This window comes from Egretta garzetta, unplaced genomic scaffold (assembly GCF_000687185.1).
Source record: "Egretta garzetta isolate BGI_Z169 unplaced genomic scaffold, ASM68718v1 scaffold39, whole genome shotgun sequence".
NCBI lineage: Eukaryota > Metazoa > Chordata > Aves > Pelecaniformes > Ardeidae > Egretta > Egretta garzetta.
This window is the reverse complement of record NW_009260945.1, coordinates 3671232-3692909: the sequence shown is the minus strand read 5'-3', so window position 1 is coordinate 3692909 and position 21678 is coordinate 3671232. Positions and strand designations below refer to the sequence as shown.

The following is a 21678-nucleotide window of genomic DNA, read 5'->3' as shown; positions in this document are numbered from 1 at the left end:
TATTTTCTTCATATGAAACTGTGTGGTTTTGATGGGTCTTGAGTCGTGGTCCGAAATGGTTTTGTTACCTTGTTTTTTGGCAGCTTTTTGAATACTTTTTGTATTGCATCCTTAGAAAAAACATTCTCGTGTCATCTTCAAGAGGCCTTACAGTGATGGTGTTTTAGTGCCACATATTATTGGCAGACTTCGCTGCAGTCCATTAATGCATCAGAAAGATGTAGCATAATCTGTCATAAATAATCCATAATCAGCCCATTCCCTTCATGTTACTGATGTATTCCAGCTGACAGACTCGTGGTCAATTTGTACGAGATAATTCAATCATTAAATCATATTGGTTTTTCCATTTGGTAAGATCTGACTGAGGATTGAATTGGTAGACAGGGTGGTCTTAGCAAAGAGCTGACAGACTGTCATTTTTTAAAGCATGGTTACAGTTCACAGATCTTCCTCAAGTTCATTAAGTCTCAGTGACTACAGAGACTAAACAGTAGTTTTAATAGTTTCCTGGAAGGCTCGTAATTTGTTCCTCTTGTAAAACTGCACTGGTACGTTAGTCTGTTTGATATGTCTTGCATGGCTACTGTTTTTCTGTGACTACTATTTTTTTTTTTTTTAATTCCTTTTCCTTTGCTTCAGGTTAAAAAGATGGGAAATGCAGAAAGCAATGCCTATCAGAATCACCTTTCCAGATTTCTTCCTGAGGAGCAGTCTGACATCGACGGAGTATTTGATACCTTATCAGGATTGAGTGGCTCATCTGGAGCAAAAAATGGCAAAGCTACAAAGAAAACAGTGACTCTGGCAGCACTACAGGCAAGACAATCTATTATTCCTGATACATCTGGGCTGTAGCGCATCAAACATAATTCCAGAAAGAAACTAAAGATGTGGCAATAGTTACTTTTTCAGGATTGCTCATCTCAATTTAATACTTAATGTTTTGGGGCAGGATGGACATTTAACTTTTTCTTACAGTTTAACATGAGTAGTGAATTTCAAGTTTGTATTTGTCTCTTACATTGCACCGTTGGGTCAATTTGCAGCTTTCCTGATTATGAAGTAAGTTGGGATGTATGAAAATATTTTTACAGAAACCTGAAAAATGAGAAGAATATTATTCCCCCTGGAGTCCGTAGTGTGTGATTATTTTCTTGAGACGCTATCACAAAGTCAGTTTGTATTTGGTTCTGCCTTTCCCCCTCAGTTGCATCACTGTCTCTGATCTTTTCACTGGCTTTAAAAGGAGAGAATTCAATTTTGCTTGATTAAGCTGTGGCTCCCTGTTTTAGCTAATTAACATCATTATGCTTTCTGATTAACTTTGCATTCATTTTCTAATCAAGAAAGAAGAGGAAAATGATTCGTTGCAATACTTGATAACTTCAGTTAGGCAGAAACCAAGTGGCCAAATGAATGTAGTATTTAAAGTGCATTTTTACATACGCTCCACAGCTAATGGCATCAAATTAAAACTCCAGGAAAGAAGCCGGGTATTTTAAGGCATTTAGCAATGCATCTGCATACAGACCGGCTTTAGCCTTCCTCCAGCCTGGTTGTTTATGAGCTATCTCCAGTTTGGAAGCAGTATTGCTGCTGCCCAGCCTTTCAACTCCCATACAACCAAGAACCTGGTCCTTGGTGTCTTATTTTATTGGGATCTGGAAGAAGTATTCTTTCTAGCTTTGCCCCTAGGTCAATACGATGTTTGATGAACGTTTGTCTTTTCCCTTCTGGCCTTTTTGTTTGCCAGTGTAAAATCTTTTGAAAGACTGCCTGCAGGTGCCTAATTCCTTAGCACCGGGACTATTGCAGTGGCATGCCTGCCTCGTAGGTGTCTATGCTCATGCCTGGCCTAGATTGATACGTGGCAGATTTGATCTAGCAACAGTCTGGTAACATTGACGGGGCCCCAAGCATCACCTCGGGTACTCTGCTTAGGCTCAGAGCTTTACTAGGAGGAAACTACATGGCTTCTGGACCAGAGCAGGCCGCAATGTGTAGCTTGGAAAGCAGGTAGAGCAGGTATCTCGAGATACTTTCCTGAAGCCATTTAAGACAAGGATTCTATACTGTCAAAAGTGTGTTTGTTGGATGTTTATTAAAGACTCCCTTTTTACAGTCCTTCTTTTTCTCACCCCAGGTCTACTCATTGGAATAGCTATAAGCAATACAGAACAGCGCAACAAAGTTAGTGGTGGGTGGGAAAGGGTGGGGAGTAGGTAGGCAAAACTGCAGTGTGAAGTAAAAAGCCCTTGAGTATAGTGTTTTAAATTGTGTTCCCTGCTGCTCGTCTCACTTTTAGAAAGCCTCTTAAAGACAGCTGTACCCCCTGTGACTCCCCCTCCCTCCATATGAAGCGCCCTAATGTGCAAGACTGTGGCTGCTAATTCTGCTTCTACTGAAATCAATGGGATTTTTACCACTGACGTCAACAAAAGCAGGGTAAAGCTTGGCATATTGGATCTCACCCTATATGCACAGCAATGGCCATTAACATCAAATAGGAACAGCCCTGGTGGCTTCGACAGGAGTGGTATTGAGCCAGCAATAGATTGGTAATAGCAGCTCCACTGAAAAGAGCTGGAGTGCTTTTACGCAGGTGGAGCTCCATTGATTTCAGCATATCCCCACTGGCCTACACCCCTGTATATAAGAGTCAAGTCAGGTGTTCAGCATGTTATGCACAGTGCTTTGCGCAGTGAAGACTCTGTGTAATCATGTCCTAGTGTATGGATGTATTTTAGACGGTTTATTTTTAAACCGTGTAATTATCTTGAACACTGTGAAAGTTTCTTGAATCCAGAGTCAGCTCTTTCCCAGAGTGTTGTGATGTATGATGATGTATACCACTTAGAGTCCAATTCAAAGGGCCAGTCATGCAATCTAGATGAATAAGTTTTGATTTTGACTGTCTTAACATCAGGGATGCCTTATAAAAATCAGACGATTGCGGTTTTGTTCCATGCTTGAATTAGATGTTGCTAGGTGGAGGAAAGCTTCTTAGAATTGTTTCTACGCGTGCATGTAGGGTTAAATGCATTGCCTGCATTGTCTTAAGGCCAAAACTGTGATAGGGAAAAAAACTTACTTTCTCTTTGTTTTCAAGTGTCTGTGAGCTCCACTATCAAAAGCAGGGCTGAAACACCATTTTCAAGGTTGGACTGGCAGAGTTGTAAACCTTTAAACAGAGTTATCCTATAGAAATCCTTTGCTGATATCCTGTTAACACTTTACAGTGTTGTTTTTTTAAAGTCCATGGCATTTGTAGAAAAACAGGATCAACTGAAATCACTAAACTGTACTGGAAGGGAGATACTATAAAAATAGAGATTTTTTTTTTTTTTTTTTTTTTTGGAAAACCAGTCCTTTGACAAAAGTTTGTTGCTGATTGTAGATACTTGGTATTGAAAGCCTTCATTCGTAGCAGTATATCTCAGCACAGATTAGCTGGAATACATTAGATATTCTTCATTTTTTAAACCATGTTCTTTGCTCTTTTTCTCATTGCAGGCGTATACGCGGGAGCCATTACCAGAGCAAATGACTGTTCGGTTATACAACGGAATGAAAAGTATTGACCTGACTGGGAAATCATCCGGGCTGAGCGAACAGATTGCTAAGGAGCAGTTTGTAATTTTTATGTCAAACCTCTTAAAAGGGAATGCAGATGAGAAGATTACCATAGTAATGAGAATGATCTCCAAGACAGGAGGGCCTGTGAAGGGCAAACAAATCCAAGAGGTAAACAGGCGGTTAAATGGGTATTGGGGGGACAGTAAAAAGAACAGAAATGGGTAGGTAATTTGCAGGTAGTCTTTAGAGCACAAGATTCAGAACAGGGATTCCTGACTTTTGTAATTTTTTTTTTTCATTCTCTTTACCACTGACTTGCTGATCTGGGACAAACAGTGTGGGCAAACCAGGTTGTATGGAATGACCATTTCAGCTGTGGTGGCCTTTTCCATGCTGACTTGCCTACTTTGAGAACCAGGATCTGGATTTTGAGGAGCGCACTGACTGATTAGTCTGATGGTTCGCAGGCTGACTGAAGGTTGCAGAGACTGGCTATATTTAAGAGCCAGCAAGGGTTGAGGTGTGACTCGTGCTTCTGGGAACTGAGCAAAATGCTTTCTAGAGCTTCAGTTGCAGGATGGATGTGTGAATCAAATATGTAGCTTGCAAGGTGGAAGAATGGGGTCTGACAAACCCATAATTCACCAGCAGCTCCTACCACTGCAGAATTTGGACCTCCCCTCCCTCTTTCATGCCGTATTTTATGGAGATGGTTTTTGAAGTAACGTTCACAAAATGTCTTGAAAAAGGACACTTTTCAAGACCTATGACACTAAAATAGCATTTCTGGTATTTCTGACCCATCATGAGAAGCAATGTTTCTTCCATTGGGATTACAGCATCAGTACTAGACTTTTCAGAAAGTCCTTTGAAGCTCTTGGCAATTTTAATTAAGAAATGCCAAAATAGTGATGTTTTAACCTTTTAAGTTCACAGAGGATCTGATCATGTCTGTAGTCCATGTACTGAGCTACAGGAAGGAACTGAAAGGTTGGAATTTGGAGAATACTGGGGATTCTGCAAGCGGAGTAAAGGCTCTGGCTTCTCAGCTGCTATCGGAATTGAAGCTTTCAGGTAAGCGGCACTAATGTCATATATCCCAGAGTGGCACAAAGCTCACGTAATCACCGATCTCACAAGAATTTTTTTGCTTTGGGTCCCATCTTTGAATTTAAATCGTGAGACCAGGACTTCGAAGCTAGTGCTTTGCAATTGACTTGGCAATTTTATTTGTTTTGCCTTACCATCTTTCTCTCCTAAGTTCAGGAGAGCTTTGGTTTGAAGTCCCGACTCAAGTGGACATGCAAAACTATTTATCATGGAACACGTCTATTTTATACATACCTGACTTGCAGGTCACAGCCATTTAGATGCATGTGCATGTATTTATGACTGTATGTCCTTTTGTAAAGGATAGGTTTACCTTTGCACTGTTGTAATAATAGATTTTGCTGTCTTGCAAAGAACATCTCATATGTTGTGACCAAGAGTCCGTGTTTCTTAATCATGACAGCCCAACCAATGGATGTCACGGGCAAACATTTCTCAGGTCTGTGGCTGCATCTGCTTAATGGAGTTGACACTTTACTGTCACTGGCTCCTTTTGTATGTGGTTTCATATCCATTACAATAATGGAATATTGTGTTTACACTTAAAAAGAAATCAACTGATTATTTTTCGGAGGGAAGGTACAGACTGGGAGGATTATTACTGTTTGTGTGTCTTCTTATTTAGATGGGACAAAACCTGTGGGTCCTCAGCTGATGGAGACAAATTTTGATCAAAGTGTCATTGAGGATTGGGTGTACCGAGTTCCACAGATCTCAGTATTCCTCAGTGTTGTTATCAGGCAAGGCCTCCATGTTCTGCATTCTCTCCCAGACCAAACCAAAGACATAGTCAATCTGGTTCCAGGCTGCAAAGGCATCAAAGGAAGAGGACTTGTCAGTCTCTTTGACATCCCATCCATCATATACATCAACTCCCATCTGCCTGCAGAGCTACAGCACAAGTGGCGGCTTTTATTTTCTTCCAGGCTTCATGGAGAAAGCTTTTCGCAGTTATGTGGGCATATAGTGAACAAAGGTCCTTGCATAGTGATCTTAAAGGACTTAGATGGTTATATCTTTGGTGGGTTTGCATCTCACTCCTGGGAGGCGAAGCCACAGTTTCAAGGTAAAACTCGCTTTTCTTTTTCTAGTACCTTGTGGCTCTGGTAAACAGTGCCTATTCTGTGTAGGTACAAGTCTTTTAAAAGCCTTTTAAAATTGCAGGACTTATTGATCATGGAACAAGTTTTCTTTTCAGTGAAAACTATCAATCCGTGTAGCTGCATAGGTTGAGAATGAAATGAAAATGAAGGAAATACAGCATAGAGGGTGAGTTAGCGTTTAAATAAGATGTCCAGCAGATGGCAATCTTCCATCTCAGAACAGCTGAGCCAAACACCAGGTTAAGCCTCCTATTGCCATTTGTGCACTGTCGTTGTTTCCCTTTTAAAAATCCAGCAGCAAAAGGGTCCTTTGGACAAGCTAAACTTTTTGTTCCCTTGAAACCTCTGGGGAGAAGAGAGGGGTTTTTGTAACTTTTTGGAAAGAATTTTTGTGGTGGCTTTCCAAAAAAAAATTACAGACTCTGGATAATCTGTCCTGCTGGGAATCCTCACTTTTGCTACATTAAAAACTCAGTTCCTATGCTTAATTAGTATTTGATAATTACCACTTCAGTCAGTTAATATAATGTTATGTTACATTGATTACACAGCACTTTCCTTGTATTTTTTCCTGATAGAATAACACCTGTAGCATACTAGACAATCCCACCATAGGTCCCTCTGAATACCAAACTGGGCATAATGAAAACTGGACTCTAAATCATTGACCCTAAACTGATCTGTATATCAATATAGTCAGAACTAAGGGTGTCTGCACTCCTATCAGCTTGTACGGGTCTAGCGGTTGACCAGTTTTAGATGATAAAATGCAAGCCTGTGATACGTGTACCCTTACATAGTAATGTAATGTACTAGTTATGCCTCTGACTCTGCCCTTGGTCACAGCCATATAATCACATTGATTTCGGTGACCCTGCACAGAGTTAACTGAGAATAAACAATAGGTCTAGATCTTGATGAGAGATAGGCATTGGCTTTCTGAGATTGCAGCTGCTGTCTTTGATTTATTCAGCTGCACTTCTTAAATATTTTTTTTTCTTATCCTATTTGTAGGCCAGTTATTGCTTGGCCAGTCATCTAACCTCAGATGCTTTTCTGTTTACAGGTGACAACAGATGCTTTCTGTTTTCCGTTTTCCCCTCTCTTGCTGTGTACACATACACAGGGTATAACGACCACTACATGTATTTGAACCATGGCCAACAAACAATGCCAAATGGACTTGTAAGTATTAAGAAACAACAGTTTGGACATTGGATTCGTGGCTGGTGTTCGGAGGTGTTTTGTGGTTTTTTTGCTTCTGCTACTGTGACAGATTTATTTCATTTGGTACTGGCTATTTGTGCCACACATTTAGTAGGGGATTTTTTTTCTTTTTTTGTGTTAAAGCATAAGTATAAAGTGTGAACTTTACTTACAGTACTGATAGAGTCTATACTTTTCTTTACAGTTGATATGTATATTGAAGTACTGAATCAACTAAGATGGAATTTATTTGTCTGACCCAAGTAGGTGGGCTTTATGTGGGTTATATTGATGGAGGTTTTGGGAAGAAATCTTTTTGCCAAGTTTGATTATCACAGAAGCGCTTCTAGCAGTCCTCCTGTTGCCTGGAAGAATTGGCTGCATGTATCCACCTCACTGAAGCAGCACAAGCTAGCTGATCTGTGTAACTGAGGAGCCTTCCACTGGCTGTTCTCACTGCCACACTAACTGCTTTTTAAATTATGGAAGGCTGAGAAAGCCCAACAGAATCAGAGTACAGGAGTTGCGTGTAGCCTGCTGCTGCTGTGTAATTACAGTGGCAGAAGCTCCTTTTACTCAAGTCCACGAATGAGCTCTCCAGATGCAGAGGAGTCTCTACACAGCTACAACACGTTGCCTGTTTTGAAAAGTGCCTTATGGCTTTGTGGCGTTATGAGCCCATAACTTTGGGGATTGCAGCAGTCTGGAGTAAATTTGCTCTAAAGAAAGCAAACAACATCATATTACATTACTTTTACCCCTGTTCAAAATGGAACTGTTAGTCAATAAACAAAGGTCAGTGAACTACATTCCTGGCACAAGACACAGCTGAAACGCTTGCAGATCCTGGTACTCTGCAAAGCGTAGAGGGAGGGCTCTATCAGTCAGGTGAATTCCTGTTTGTCTTCAGGAATACTGGATCTTGATACAGAAGCCCAGGTTCACTTGGAATACCCTTTCTTCACTTACTCATAGATGTGCGGTGTAAATACTGAAAATAGCAATTTTTACTCTAGGCTTTATAACTTGCCCAGTCTGTTTTACATGCACAGCAAGTGTTCAGCGTGCTGCTTTGGTTCACAGGGTATGGGCGGACAACACGGTTACTTCGGGCTCTGGATAGACAGCGACTATGGGAAGGGACACAGTAAAGCAAAACCTCGATGTACCACCTACAACAGTCCCCAGCTGTCAGCTAAAGAGGATTTTACACTGGATGCCATGGAAGTTTGGGCAGTGGGAGACCTCCCTGAAAGTGCAGGGGTAGGTGGACCTGTGGAATTGCGTCCTGATCGGAACAGGAGATGCAAAGGCAAAACTTGCAGTTGCAGTTTTCTGATTAAACACTGTCTTCTCCGTTGTAATGAATAATGTTTTGTTCAACTGGCCCTGTGATGCCATATATTTTGTAGCAAGTAAATGGCAAAACAGTAGTGAAGTTATTGAGGGTGCCAACAAGAAATAACACCAGGAGCCATGAAATGATAGAGTCAGAAGAGCCGTGCTTCATTCTGAATTTCAAAAGGCCTTTCTGATACTGAGGAATAGTGTCCAGAAGGAACCTCCTTGGAGGGGTTCATTAAAACCCAGTATTTGTAAAATGGAGAGAAAGCACTGGAAGCTCACAAGTAAAGCCTGATCTATGATTCAGGAAGAGAACTCAAAAGATTTCTTTATCATTAACTTTACTGTTGTTTTACAATAAAATTACATCAGTAGAGTTACACTAGTCTTTCTACACCTGGTTTATTTATGGGAATGAGTAGACCACCTCTTTCCAGTCTCCTCTGGCCCTGTAATTTATTCTCTTATTAAACTGTCTGGTCTGCACATTTTGGTGTTTTTTTTTTTTTTTTTAAATTTTGTTTTCATGCTAAATTCATGTGCTCTGTCTGTTCAGAGGACACATAGCTCTAAATAGAAACAGAACAAATTGTTTACAAAAAATGTTGAATTGTACTTGAATCTCTTCTTTTTAAAAAAAAGTCACGTCTGCACTTCAAACTGAGGTCAGGTTAACCAGGATGTTCTGGCTGGCTTGTAACCTGAATAAACTTGAAATAGTTCACTGTCATCTTGGGAAAAGTTTATAACTATTTTGTGTGACTGCAGTAATAAATATAATTTGATGTATCCCAGTGAATCTTAAATACCATACTTGGAAGGTATACATGCTACACTGTGACAAGCTTGCAAACCAGATTGCTTGTGGACTTTGACTATGTCTCTATCCTGTAGCCTGATAGTAATTTTGATAAATTTTAAAATATTTTTGATACTTGATTTGGTATTTTGATAGTGATTTTGATACTGATAATGAAATTTTAAATTGTCTGTATTTTATTTTGTTTTGAAGACAAAAGGCAAGAAGAGTATCCTGGATGTAGATCCTGAGGCTCAGGCCTTATTAGAAATGGCTGGAAAAAGTCGTCAGAGTGAAGGTCTGCGAGAACCCATTGAAGATGAGGATGATGATGATAACTAAAAGAATCACAGTAACATGAAAAAACTTCTTTTTGTTTTCTCCTGAGTGTTAATGTTCCTTGGACAGGATATTATTTCCTTATTTTTTTTCTCCTTACATTTACCTAATTATCTGGGACAAAGCTTAAACCTCATACTTATGTAATATTTAGGTCCAATACAGTATCCTGGGGAGGACAGAAAAATTACCTAGGTACTTAATCATTAGATATCTCTAAGTTCTAGCTGAATATGAATTTGCTAGCGTTCCTTACAGATCCTATCTGCATACAGAATTAAAAACAAAAGGTGAAGTTATTGACAGCATGGCTTAATGACTTGGAGAACTGATATGTATTTATATAAAGACTGTTCAAGACACTGATAAAGGCTCTTATACCTCAACTGTATATATTTATTTGCATGCCATGAAATTAGTCAGTGAAGCTTGCAATTTGTAATAATGTCTTACACTGATAAACATAGAATAGCACACATGATTCCATATAAAGGATGCTATTCGTTTGCATTGCTCCAGTTAAAGCATTAAATTTCATGTTTTCCAAGTCAGATTTTCAGCAAGTGACTCTCTATGGGCTGTAAGATGTCCCGCATGCTATGTATACAGCATCCAGTTTTATAATACTACACTACACTGCTCCTTAGTGCATTTCACTTCAGATTTTTCTGCAGAAATTTGCCTAGTGCTTTTTAAACTTAGAAGAACAGAACCATTGGAGTCATTCAGCCATATTTATCCTAAGAATGAGCCATACCTCCAGCAGAAATTCGCTAGGGAAGGTACCTTCTTTAGTAGCCTCACTTGAGAGCTGGACTACAAGATCAGGCTGTAAAAAGGATTGAGTAAGAAGCATCCACAGTTAATTGGGAATAGAATCTGCAGATACCTTGTAAAAAAAAAAAAAAAATCAGGATTATGTCTGTACTATGTTTAAAGACGACTGCTATACACTCTATTTCCACACAATTAATCATTACTATAATACGGAAAAAAATGCCTGCGATGTGAAATTTAGCTAGTTTTGCTCTGTTTTCTTGGCCCTTCACCAGCTGACGCCAGTTTTACCGGGTCTCTTGCACTCAGGGCTTTTTCTACTTGAATCCATTCACATCTATCAGTAGTTTGACCTTGCTAAGTCTATGTGTAATTAACTTGTCAAAATAACCATAATTTCTACCAGGGACTGTCATTTCTAACTCAGCAAATTGTGTTTGGTTATTGGAATGTATGACTGTCTTTCTCCTCCTAAGGAGAAGGACCGTATCAAGTCCCCTTTGTCCTAGCATGAGTTTGTCTTCCATGCAGCTTAGAGAAAAAACTGTGCTGTTTTATAAAATTACTGCGATTCCTGATCATGTGGCCTTCCTTCAAATTCCTTCCCTTAGTGTTTTCTTGTGTGTGGTCTTTTTTTTTTTTTCCACCTGATGTTTTTCATAGGGAGCCAGATTTGAATATGCTGAATAATCTGCATATGTGCCTTAATGTAGATCCTTTTATTAATTTTATTGAACGATATTAATTTAGCCTTGAAAGGAGAGCATGAAGAAATCACTCCAGCCAGACATCCTAGAACTCAGCCGTGCATTTTGTATGCTTCCTGAACTAATGATTGGGGCATATATGCAGAGTATGCTGTGAAGGGCCTGAGCTCATGTCCTTGTATCTTGTATTTGCTTAAGTAAACCAGATAGTCTCGCAAGTTTGTAACACATAGGGAAAAATGTAAGCATTAAAACAATTACACCGATACTTTTGTACAATTTTCTTCTCTCTATATTTTAATACGAGTTTTAAATGGTACAAAGTAGGGAGTGCTATACAGACAGCAAGTAAGTACAAGATGCTCTCTGTAAGTGTGGTGATGCTGGCTTTTGTTTTAACATTCTCCCACCGTAAGTCTCAGAGGTATTCCTCACTTAGGCACCGACTAAGCAGACCAAATACTTGAAGTGGATGGCATACAGGAATGGGACATAGTTGAATTTCTGCCGTTACATGTGAAATAAGCAACTAGACTTCCTTTTCCTTCCGTTACAAGGCAGAGACTTTTCTTTGAGGACTGAAAACATCTGCAAGGATTTTTAAAAAAAAATAGTGAGCAGACACCTTTGCAGACTACCTCTGGGGAGGGTGGCTGGCACAAAGCTACTCTTCACCAAAAAAATGTCAGTGGCCAAGTTTTCTTTTATTTAAGATAAGTATCAGTATGGCTGGTTCTTTCTAGGCTATGAATCCAAAATGTAATCCCGTTTAAACGCCATCTTGTGAAGATCAGCGTAGTCTTTTGACCTCTGTAATTGTGTTTCATGACAAGTTTGTACTCAGGACTATTCATCTTCACTTTGAAGTGAAGGTGTTAAGCTGGGGTAAGAAGAAAACTGACACTAGGGCACTTTTACCAAATGTATCAGTGAAGCATCGTTTACTCAAAACTACTGATTCAACCAGCAGATGGGATTATTCAAAATTGTTATTTAAAAGTAAAAAATTGGCTTGGAAGAGACTCAAGTTGTTTTTTTTCTGAACCTAATGATTAAGCAATCTGTGCTTTGTTTTCGTGCATCTAAAAATGTCCAGAAAGCATTTGTCAGCAGTGGGCTCAGCTATGATCTAAACATCTCTCAGTCAACTTTGATGCCAGCTGTTGATGTAACTGCAAAGCTTAACATCCCTGCTCTGTATGCAAGTCATCTTTATTCTCGTGCGCTTGTGCAAGTGAGCCCCTTCCCTGTTGAATTCACTGCTGTGCAATGGGTCAGGATCAGCCCTCTGCTTCGCTACCAGTAGCCATATAAGGTACAAAAAACCCACTGCAGTGTTCAGCAAAAGCTGACAGCCGAGGGCTTAGCTCTCTCCTCTTCCTCTGACCTCTCCCCACAGTTTCCTCGAGAGTCTTGCTGAATCAAGGCCAGGTATCTGGGCATCAAGAAACACTACAGATTGGCTATAGGAAAAGCAGCGCTAGCGAAGGCAGGTCTTTTCCATTCTTCTACTTTAATATAAAAGGACGGGTCTAAATCAAAAGTCTTATTCAGATACTTATCTGTAACATTTTAAAATGTAGATTTTATTAATAAAAATCATTTTGATTTAAATAAATATGCACAATAGATTTTTCTGTACAGGTGTGAAACTACATTATTTTGTCTGGGACTGTCACAGCATTCCTGACATACAGATCAATGTTATAAAAATATACCTGGATCTTGGTTTAAAATGGGAGCTGCTCCGGAGGTTTCTGTAGACATCTCAAACAGCTCAGGTAGAGCATGCGGAAGGACCAGACTCTGGAGCAGGAAGGATTATCGGTACGGATTCACTTGAGTATCTTCAGAAAGGACATGCAGTGTCGGGAGGTGGTGCGTTTGGATTATCCAGCATCACAGCTCCGTTCCGAGTGTAGCGTTAGAGGAAGTTTGCGTCAGTCATGACATCCCTTTGTGTTCTTCGGTCGGCAGCAGCGTTTTTCACAGAATTTGACAAACTCGGACACAATGAAAACTGAAGAAGCCAGCCCGGTCAGAAACAGCAGGTCTGCGAGAGGAAACAGAGCGGAGGTGAAGAAGGCAGAGAGCTGGATTTTGCACTGGGCAGGAATCCCCAGTTAAGGGCCTTCCTGCAGCAGGTACTTGTGCTGGTGTGACTCCGTAGATGTGTGGCCTAGCTGTGCTTTTGCTAGCTGTAGAATCAGAGAAATGACTGCAGTAGACAAGGAATACCCGTGCAGTCAGTTGGTGTGGTCTGCTTGATGGGTGGTAACCTCTATGACAATCACGTGGGATGGTTGAACCCCGCTTCTAAGGACATGCCTAATGTGGCTGCAACACAAAATAGTGTGGTAGAGTTTGCTTAGGCTGATTCAAATGGTAAAATATGCATTGCGTTTCCGCTAGGAAACATTCCCCCTGCCTTTCATAGGGAGCTCGTGGAAAACCTTGGCGTGTCTCCATTTACATGCATTTATGTGCAGTAAATCAAAACCTAGACTGCGATAATACCATTAAATACTACTACCATTTGTGTATGGCTATATGTATGTATATAGCTATAGGACCTGTTGATTGAATTCCCCTACCAGCAACCTGTTGGGAGCTCTCATGTAACAATTTGGCGATCACATCTGCTTTTTAAAATAGCTGTAATGAAAAAACCCACATTATTTATTTTGCAACTTACCTAGCGCTCCTAAATTTTTTGTCTGGAAGATCTTTTGTAATGGAGGGACGTATATGACAGCCAGCTGTCCCAGAAATGACCCAAGCACAGAATACAAGAACATACGGTTTCGAAAAAAGCCGATTTCGAATATCAACTTTGTCTAGAGAAGGGGGGGGGGAGAAAAAAAAAAAAAGGGAGAAATGTAACATTTCCTGGTCTCCTGTTGGTGCTTGAATGTCACGCTATTTCTTTGCATGTAAATGCCATTATTTTTTGAAGTTACATGAATGCTAACTTGGGCAGAGCTACAGAGTTGAAAGCATAGTTGCAGTTGAACTGTGACAGATAACTTTATAATGAAAGATGATAAAAATCATGCTGCTCTAAGTGACCTTAAAAAAACCCCCTTCCTGTGCAAAATACTAGTATTCTACTGTTTATGTCGGTGTTTTGAGGCAAGAAATAATTGCTGACAGAGTGGTCTCACCTGAGAGCGGCACGTCAGGGCATTGAAGAGGTCAAAAAATACAAAACAGGTAAAAGTCATTGTGGTGGTTCGTGGGGTTATGCCACTTTCTGAATTCTGAAAGCACATGTAAAAATTCAGGGGTTAGTTAAGCCTTACAAAAATACGTCAATTCAACAGAATAATTAAATGTTCCCTTTAATGACCCCAGTCAATTACAAGGGTAGCAAAACAAAGGCATAAATCTGGTCCTAACCATTATAGATAGCATGAATATCTCTCTGCTAATTGTTGAGTTTATGATCTTATCAACCATGTTTTAAATTCTAAAACCGATGTGGAATTTGAATAAAGAATATTCTAAATTAAATTACTTAAACTGCTATAGTAACAGCCACTATTTACTAACAGCACTTCATAGCACTTGGGTACTTGGCTTCTTCTATTTACATGGAAAGCTAGAGGTGAAAAGTACCTTAAAGCATTGGAATCGTATCAAGTAATAGTTTTCCCCATTCTAGATGGGAAGCTCCAAATTAGGGGCAACACAGGAAGGCAGAAGCAGTACTAGGAGCTGACCCTGGTCTCTTAACCCTCTGCCCGTACTGACCCTTCCCCACTGGATGCATTTCAGAAAGTCCTTTGCGTGTTCAGAAATTGCCCTTCGCTTTGCCCTCCCCCTGATGAAAACAAGATACGATTGCAGATTTTCCTCACCTCCTTCCAGAAGACAAAGAGGGTTCCACTGATGATAATTACAGCTGACATGAAGATTTTCAGGATCAATGATTTGCTGAGGATCGTGTCTGTGATACGTCGGGGTGGCTGTTTGATAGTATCCCTATCAACAGGTTCAACTCCCAAGCTGCCTCGAGGAGGAGCAGAGGGACACGTTTAGTTAATGCGGATTGTCCCGAAACGGTACTGTTGATAAAACAGGATGGATCTGGAGGACGGAATTATTTGTAGTATGGCATGAGAGACATCAGTATTCTGGCAGGGTTACATAATGCAGCTCATTATGCAAAAAAAAGACCTTCGGCAAATCTGGGGCCTTCTGTAAGTGATACATTAAATTACCGTGGTACCCGAGATCAGTATCCCATCCCAGAGGGAGAGCTAGCTGTGAGATTGTGGACAACAGCTCTTCCATGTTGTGGAAGCAGTGATTGTAATTAGCAGTAGCTGTGATTAGCAGGTGGACAAGGTTCCTAACTCTTGTGAGTTTGGGGCATATACCCCCATAGGTACCCAGTATTCCCTTGCCAGTCGGATTGGCAGGGCTACCAGCTGGTGATGCGCTCAGGACAACAGACGGTGCGTAGTGAAAAAGTGGAATAGTTAAGTGATTCTACCACAAAACAGGAATACGTAAAACCTCAAGTAAACCTGAAGTAAAAGCTTTTGGAGGGACCAGGAGGGAACAAAAGTACAACTTGTCTTATCTAACCACCAAATGATTGGTGCATTGTTAAGAAATGATAACAGCTTGTGTTCCTAAGCCAAACTCGGACAGATTAAAACCAAGAATATTTTGCTCATTTGACTCTTCCATACCTCTGGGCTGGCGGCCCATCCATGATGATGTTGATCCATAAGATCTGCATAGCGTTGAGCGGGTTTGGTAGGTTGAGCACTGTCGACAGAGTAATTAGGCTCAAAGCTGAAATGCTCCTGCAAAGTACAGAACAACATTATTCTGTACAGCCTCGCCTAAAAGGCGCCTTCACTGGAATTGAAGCAAACAGGAACTTACGTGCTCAACTGGAACCGGACAAAATTTTTTATGTTGTAAAATATGCCTTTTCCCTCTTCTATTGCATTCCTGGAAGGGAGAGGGGAGTTTGTTAAATAACTAGCACTCACACTATTTTACATTGAGCTCCCAGCGACACTCAAAACACAAGTTGTCTTCTCTAGGACTTACTTCAGATGAAATTCAGACCCCAGCTTGGGAGAAGGACATCAATGCAGCATCTCAGTTAAAATGACTTTATCAGGACCAGTAGATCTGAAAACCCTGGTTCATATGGCCAGGCCGTGGTTCATAAAGCAGGCACATGACCTATTTATATCCTCACTCTACTCTGCCTACTCTCTCTCTTGTTGTGAGCCAACAGAGCATTGCAAATGATGTCTAAAGCTTCCTGGGTGAGGCAGAGGGCACAAGTTATGGCCTACCCAGACTTCTAGGTGCTTTCAAATCCCCGGTTAGCTAAAGCAATGAGAAACCAGGGCTTCTGGATGAAAGGCAGCTTTGTCACCACTGCTTGAAACAAAAAAGTCATTGCCGTGTCTGCAGCTGAAAATGAGCCAGACCCACGCTAGGTATCTCATTTACTGCCTGTTGACTTACATGTCCTGCATCTTGTGTCATTTCCAGGGCTAGTCATGTAACAGACCCGTTGCAATGGATAGGCAGAAAGTATCTGAAGTAAGAAAGTGTCTGACAGTAAGAAAGTTGCTAAACCTACATTACTGTTGAGAAGTCATCGTCCACGAGAATCATGTTGGCAGCCTCTTTGCTGACATCTGTACCAGCTTGTCCCATCGCAATCCCAATATCGGCAGATTTAAGGGCCACGGCATCGTTAACACCATCTCCTGTCATTGACACAACAGCACCAGCCCTCTGCAAAGCCTGTGAGAGTGGAGAGATGAGAGGCTCTGAAGCCAGGAGAAGCTAGGTAAGTCCTGTTGGCAATCACAGGATTTGCACGTCGTATTGAAAGAGCAGAAGTGCTATGTGACTTTGAGGGTAAAGCAGACTCAGCAGCCCCTTGAGGACAAAACAGCCCAAGAATGAAGAGACCAGATTTTCAGGAGTATAGAGAATCTCACAACTCTAGCAGGAGTTAGAAGAGGAGAGCGGAGTCCTCTGAAATCATTCTCTTGATATTATGCTTGCTCATATCTCATTAGTGTCTATCAAATGACCCAGGCCAGGTCTGCAAGAGAAATGCTAATGTCTTTGGTGTAAATAGTGCAAATTCTCTAGCTTTTGTGGTCCTTTAGTTTGAGCTGATCCTGTCTTGGAAGACCAGGTGGTCTAGAGAACTACGGGGCACCCCTCAACATCTTGTTTTTGTGAGGCATACAATGGATTTGAGAGGCTCTTAGTACCTTTATGATTTTTAGTTTGTGCTTTGGACTTGTTCTGAAGAAAATGGAAACCTGAAAAACAAAAAAATACAGTCTTGTATTAGATGGATGCTACTGGAAATGGAACCAGACCTTGTTATTGTAAGCAAAACCATTACATTTTTGACAGTGGATGATAGCTCTGCCTCTGCCAATTGGTCCAGCTCTTCCCCAGACATGGCTTTCAGCTTCCCATCGCAGAGACCAATATTCTGTCCTGCAAAGAAAAGCCCCAAATGAGATCTGCCCATCAGCTCTGGAAAAAGCCAACTATTTCCCTGACTCAAAGAATAGGGACAGCAATTAAAGAATTGACTGGGAAATACTTCTGACCATGGGGCACCTGACAGGGCACGCAGCTGCCTGGCTCTGGGCTGGGCCGGCCACCCTCTCCTTGCTCAGCTGGAGTTACGGAAGCAGTACAACACCTAGAACTGGAGCCAACACTAAATCTGCCGCTCTCCTCTCTGCTGCTTGCTCGGTGTATTTCTAATGGCAAAATGCAGAAATGGGAAGCTTGGAGATACTCGCATTCCAAACATTAGTGGAGTCTATAACCCCAGCAATGCCATCTGGCTTGCTGGAGAGCCTTACGCTGAGATTTTGCCATTTCTGGCGCTAAAATAGTCGAATTAAGTTACTGGAATTTGGCCCATAGCCCGTTGCTACTCTATTACTGCATTTAACATGATTTGTTTCAATAGAAAAGCAAGAACTCCGTGGCATTTAAAACCTCTATTGCACGCACACAAAAAGAACGATAAAAGTGATTATTAAGTGACATAACACTTGACTGATCTGACCGGCAAAATGCAGACCCATGGGAAAGAAATTAATTTTCCTACCTATAGCCATAGCAGTTTCCAGGGCATCTCCCGTTATCATCTTCACTGATACACCGGACTCTAAAAGGACTTGAACAGCTTCTCTCACCCCAGCCCTCGGAGGATCAATTATTCCAACCAGACCTAAAAATGTGAGTTTGCCGAGTTCTGGACCTGAAGCCAAAGCAAGTACTAGAAACAGAGGGGAAAAAAAGAAAAAACTGAATTATTAATAATGTATTTCCATCCATTAAGATGAACATTTAGAGGACATATTAAATTGCCAGTTTTCCAGCAGAAAAAGTCATTAAAACCAGATCTTCGGTAATTATATTCAGACCTTGTACAGAGAAAAATTTGGTCCACCCAAATAATACCGGTTTATTTGAATCACAGCATTTCTGTTTCGCATGCTTCTCTTAGGATTTACTTCTGTCTAACTTAAATCTGTCTGCTACGTCTTGCCTAAACACAGCTGGATTAAACTGGGACAATGCAACGTTAGACCAGACACTGTTAAACCACTGCGTTAAACGATAGCGCTTCTGTAAAAACTTAAACTTTTTTTTTTTTAATCTAAAAACGTGAAATGTAAATTAAGTTAAACCAGTGAAACTTCCACCGTGTAAATATCAAGGCTCTGAATATTTTGCTTCTGTTCTTGGTGCCTAACCATATCGTTCAATCATTCTCATGTCACTCTGGGATATTTTGCCAGGGGTTCGTGTCAGTGTTGCTTTGATGATTGAATCACCAGCTCGCAGCAGCCGCCCGAGCTGATTGCTTTTCTTCAGAGCCGTAATTTGCCGTTTACAGTGGCAGCGGATTCAGATATTGCAAAGCAAGCTCTGTAGATGAGCAACTAACCACAAGACGCAGGGCTGGAGAATATGGACATTAACTATACCATCTTCCAGATCTGGCTGCCAAGACTGGTTCTCATCGACTTGCAGCCTGGGAGCATGCACAGGAGACGATGTCTTTTTTTATTGTGTGAAGGTCTAAGACATTTCTGAAAGGGTGTTTCTAGTGATGAAGGAAACTACACGTGTAAAAAAAACTGCTGTGGGCTGTGCACTGACATGCGGTGAGGATCAATCTAGTGATGAAGGAAACTACACGTGTAAAAAAACTGCTGTGGGCTGTGCACTGACAGGCGGTGAGGATCAAAAGGAGATCATTAGATGTGGCCCTAATGAAGAATTGAACCAAACTTCAAATAAAACTCCCAGTGCCCAAATCCATGTTTTGAACCCCTTTCAAAGTTGCTTTTTGTTGCTCTTGGAACGGCTTCTCTAAAAGCAAATCTTGGCAGAGCCGCGCTTAGATCAGGTTCAGCACAAAGATTTTCAATGCAACGATCAGACCGTATCCCAGGCAATCACAACATGCTGTGGAAGAGAGACATTCACCATTTCGCACGCTTATTATTTTCAGCTCCTTTCAATCTCACTAATTTAAACCCAGCAAAAGAAGATTAGCGGAAAGCAAGCATCCACCAGACCTAGGGGAGGCTGCTTGGCAAATTCTTGCAAGTATTATGAAGAGATCATGCAACTGCTGCTGAGGATCGAGCCATCCTGACCAAAACAGTGCAGGAAAGTATTTAGGGCATGATAACCTGTAAGCTTAAGTGACACAGACAGTAATGACTGACCCCGGAGACCGGAGGAGCCCATTCGTTTTTCTTCCTGCTGGTAGAAGGCTTTCTGCTGGGGTGTGAGTGGTAACGAGATGCCACTGCTGTTATACAGAGTGCAATATCGAATAACTTCTTCAAACGCTCCTTTCATAAAGTAAATATCTTCCTGATCCTTTAAAGTAAGGAGAGAATAGACTTTATCAAAAAAAAAAAAAAAAAAGCACATTTTAAAAATACTGATTATGCATAAGGCTTTACATCCTAGGTAAAAAAGATCTTTTGTTTGCTTTTACCTGTTTCGTAAAATGCCCGGGTGCAAGTATTATTTACAGGATGCGATACTTTTGCTCCGGCCATTTTTCGTGTTCAGCCAGCACAGACAGAACGGTGATGAAACGGTTGGGGGGTTTTTAAACCAAAGTACAATATCAACCAAAACAAGCTCCTTAACCCGGTAAGGGAAAACCAGCCAACATTTTCTTCCAAATATCCTATCCTTCTTCCCCTGACACTTCTCTCTGAAGAGCTTTTGTTTTCCTGCTCAGACTGCTGTATGAAAAGCATTATCTCCTCCCATTCAAACACAGCTTTACAAGCTAAAATTACACCCCACGTTGGGAATTTGGGGGTTCGTTCCGCTTTCCTCCTGACAGAGTTAACTTCTACAGACACTATTTGCTGAAGAGCTTCCATTTCACGCCCATTGTTGCAGTGCACAATTAGAAACACGAAACCAGCCACCACCGCTGTTTGCTTTACCTGGTTTTTTAGTGTGCATTTCACAGCCATCCACTTCTGCTCAGAGCTAAACGGGATTTCCTTCTTTCTTACATAAATATCTTTTATGTCAGCCAGTTCCATCTAAAGTAAGGTAAAACAAAGAGAGGCCTGTAATGCTGGACAATGCCAAAGCTTGTATATATTTTCCACGTTACAAGCATTGACTGTTGACCCTCTGCTTCCAGGCAGTCATATGCCGCAGAGCTCACGAGAAAGCATGCGGAGAGTAAAACTCAGTTTTCAAACCCATCTTTCCATTTGGTGCCTGATATGTGACAAATCAAACTGGAGTTTGAAGCTTGATCCCCGTTGACTTTTGCAAGAAGTAGGGAGCTGCCCTGCTGTCTCGGAGGGGGGGCTTTGGGTCAAAGGAGGCTCAAGTCCTCCCCTAAACCGATGGCTAAGGGGTGGGCAGAGCAGGTTTCTTCCAGCCCAAAAGCTCAGCCTCCCCCACCTTGGTTATCTCCCAGCCACCCTACTTGGAAGAAAAAAGGAAATTGCAAATAACTGAATGGTCAATCACGGATGTGGTTTCAAGTTATTTCCTGATGGGTGAAACTCAAAAAGCAATTTGCCACAAGATGACCCTTCAGCTATGAAGCACAACAGTCTGAATCAACGCACGCCTGCTTTAGCAGCATGCCTGGTGCTTTAGGCTCAGTGGTAGCGATCAGAAGCAGCGTCCAGTCTCGCTCACCCCTGGCTCCCACCAAACTAAAAAATTCAAAAAAAAAAAAAAAAAAAAAAAAAAAAAAAAATAGGAGAGACAACCCCACTCGTATTTTGCCATTGCTTGGCTACTGAATGGCAGAGCAGAAGGAAGATTTTAATTTAGCATTTAGTGTAATAAAATGTCATTGTTTTAAAAAAATAAATAAATTGTGGTTTCACTGTTAGAGTTACAAGCTTTAAAACCAGGAGCTGATGACAGATGTTTGCAGGTGCATCATTTCATCGGGCACCTTCTGTGCTCTACAGCCCACCTGAGGTCTGTGGATCACAGGCTATGTAATGCTGATTAGACGATACCTTGAGGTATTTTACAGCCCTCTGCCTACGAGCACGAATGCAATATTCATCAAAAATTCTTGTTTTACATAATTGTGTCTAGAAAAAAAGTAAAAACCTAGCAGATGACCCAAAGCGATGATGACCCTCTGCAATGCTTGCTCACATGGCCTGTG

At 41.1% G+C, this 21678-nt stretch overlaps 2 protein-coding genes across 2 annotated transcripts in view; one reads left to right on the top strand and one right to left on the bottom strand.

Annotated features, from left to right (window-relative positions):
* Positions 1-12452, top strand: part of MEAK7 (MTOR associated protein, eak-7 homolog) — a 13904-nt gene extending 1452 nt beyond the window's left edge. Inside the window, exons 2-8 of the mRNA XM_035902593.1 lie at positions 643-819; positions 3517-3747; positions 4509-4653; positions 5315-5755; positions 6859-6977; positions 8082-8261; positions 9355-12452. Coding sequence (XP_035758486.1) covers positions 652-819; positions 3517-3747; positions 4509-4653; positions 5315-5755; positions 6859-6977; positions 8082-8261; positions 9355-9483 — 1413 coding nt within the window. The 5' untranslated portion in view covers positions 643-651 and the 3' untranslated portion in view covers positions 9484-12452. The remainder of the gene's footprint in view (positions 1-642; positions 820-3516; positions 3748-4508; positions 4654-5314; positions 5756-6858; positions 6978-8081; positions 8262-9354) is intronic.
* Positions 12453-12783: 331 nt separating this feature from the next.
* ATP2C2 (ATPase secretory pathway Ca2+ transporting 2) overlaps positions 12784-21678 on the bottom strand; it is a 28091-nt gene continuing 19196 nt past the window's right edge. The window contains exons 16-27 of the mRNA XM_009647187.2: positions 20474-20575; positions 19730-19886; positions 18094-18264; positions 17368-17465; positions 17231-17281; positions 16582-16748; positions 15864-15932; positions 15665-15781; positions 14825-14972; positions 14129-14224; positions 13660-13801; positions 12784-13017 (exon numbers count right to left, since the gene is read on the bottom strand). Coding sequence (XP_009645482.1) covers positions 12905-13017; positions 13660-13801; positions 14129-14224; positions 14825-14972; positions 15665-15781; positions 15864-15932; positions 16582-16748; positions 17231-17281; positions 17368-17465; positions 18094-18264; positions 19730-19886; positions 20474-20575 — 1431 coding nt within the window. The 3' untranslated portion in view covers positions 12784-12904. The remainder of the gene's footprint in view (positions 13018-13659; positions 13802-14128; positions 14225-14824; positions 14973-15664; positions 15782-15863; positions 15933-16581; positions 16749-17230; positions 17282-17367; positions 17466-18093; positions 18265-19729; positions 19887-20473; positions 20576-21678) is intronic.